This window comes from Brassica oleracea, chromosome C3, assembly GCF_000695525.1.
Source record: "Brassica oleracea var. oleracea cultivar TO1000 chromosome C3, BOL, whole genome shotgun sequence".
Lineage (NCBI taxonomy): Eukaryota > Viridiplantae > Streptophyta > Magnoliopsida > Brassicales > Brassicaceae > Brassica > Brassica oleracea.
In genome coordinates this window covers 50117558-50119505 of record NC_027750.1, presented here as the reverse complement: position 1 = coordinate 50119505, position 1948 = coordinate 50117558, and the positions used below count along the sequence as shown (strand labels likewise).

Sequence of the window (1948 nt, the reverse complement as noted above, 5' to 3'; positions counted from 1 at the left end):
CAGCGGAATGTAGCAATCGTGTTTCCCCTGACCTTGTGAGAATCTGAGAGAAAAATACTTCGAAGATAGCAGGATATAATATAAGCAATAACTAAATGAGACAAGCACTTTTTACGTGGAAAACCTCCTCGATGTGAGAAGGAAAAACCACGGGACCGTAGTCCACTCAACAATCCACTATATAAATGTATGTGAGTAAAACCACGTCCTCCCTGTTCAATAACCTGAACAGAACAGATACTCAAGCTACAAAGAGCTATCTCCAACACAAGAACAACAACAACAAGAGAGCAACACAAAGCTTCAAAAACAGCAGAAACCAAACGACCTCAGTTCACAAGGATTACGGCAACCAGAGACTAATCCCACCGTACAAATCTAAGATAAACCAGTCAACAACACCTCTGCCAAATTTCAGCTCAATCAGAGAAGATCTCACCGTCGGATTTACCAAACACTCAAGACAGCACTGCTGAAGAACTGTGACGACCAGCTTCACTAAAACCCCGACAACAGAAGATCCAACCGTTGAAATCTAAATCCCTTCGGTGAACCTTTAACTCACTGACTGAAGAAGCTTTCCACAAAATATCAACCCGATCTGCCTTAACAAACCCAGACGAAATTCTGCCTCCTTCCCTCTTTTCTCTCTTTTGTCTTTTTGATTCTTGTAAGTCTCTACATAAAAATTAGGTCAATAGACTATATATATGTGTCTCACTAGCCCTAAGAACTTCCAAGGCCCAATACTAATCTCATGGACTAATACCAATGGCCCAACTTCCATGTTTGGTTATCACCAACCAAACCCAATGGGTTTCCTCCATCCAGAAGGAACCCAACAGTTACTTGACGCGTACGGTTCCGCAACCTCGTATAACTTCCTCATCATATTCAGACTGCCCATTTTTGAGTTTGCGTCCATCCATGACGTATAATATTGAATCTTCAACAAGTTACCTTTCCGATGGGGAAACGGGGTGGCGTTCGCCGGAATCTTGTCTATCACGCCACCGTAAGGGTTCCACTCGATATACACATCATTGTTGAACTCCAACATTGCCTTCCATAGCTTCTTGATTCCTTCTTTAGGGATTGGTTTCTTGACATAATCAGATTTGCTCTTGAAGAACTTTTCCGGTTTGGACGGTCTGTCTAAGAGAACACTTGTCAGTGTACCGGCAGGTAGGTCTTCCCAAAACAACGTTGTGATAAGCCAGCTCATTTCTTGGTTTTTTACCCCAAGTTCAGGTAAGCTTTGGTTCATTATCGACACAAGCTCATCAGCTCGACCCAAGAACTGAGCGTACAATAAGACCGCGATGGTTTTGTTTACGACCTTAGGCATTGCTCTGACGTAAAGACTTTCAGGGAGTTTGGACGAGACAAGCTGCCACTTGTAGAGAACATCGGTTCCACCTTGTTCCAATGTTCTGTTAACCCTAAACACAGTAAAGATCTTTGGAATATCGACTAGGTTTATTTTCCAAGAGAGGATAACTCCGAAGCTAGCACCACCACTACCGCGGATCGCCCAGAAGAGATCTTCTCCCATGGTAGATCTATTCAAGAGCTTGCCATTGACATCAACCAGTGTGACAGGATTATGTCAAGAGTATTCTAAACCAACTTCATACCGGTTTTAACTTCGTTATTGGTTTTATATATATTTCTTATCTCAGATAATTATCAATCTGTTAGGATAATTATCATAGGTGTTTTAAGTTTACGTTCTTTGTTTTTATATAAGGCATCGGCTTCCCAAGTCTAATAAGAATCAATTTTACAATCTTCTAAACCTCTTATTACTTTCTGTGCAAGTAAACACAAACTATCATCGGTCTCAGCATCTTCGAGTTGGAGGACTCTTTCTCATGGTCAAGAAAACGGCTTGAATTACATTTATTTGCACTTTTCTATTCTTTTTTTTTTTTTTTTTTTTTTTTTT

General features: G+C 40.8%; 1 protein-coding gene across 1 annotated transcript; it reads right to left on the bottom strand.

The window, feature by feature from the left end:
* Positions 1–796: 796 nt before the first annotated feature.
* On the bottom strand, positions 797–1555 carry LOC106330827 (reticuline oxidase-like protein). Its single transcript, XM_013769235.1, has one exon. It carries the CDS (start codon positions 1553–1555, stop codon positions 797–799), a length of 759 nt encoding a protein of 252 aa, XP_013624689.1.
* Between the last annotated feature and the right edge of the window lie 393 nt (positions 1556–1948).

Coding starts and splice junctions, on each gene's coding strand:
- LOC106330827 (XM_013769235.1), bottom strand. CDS start 1,555: ATGGGAGAAGATCTCTTCTGGGCGATCCGCGGTAGTGGTGGTGCTAGC.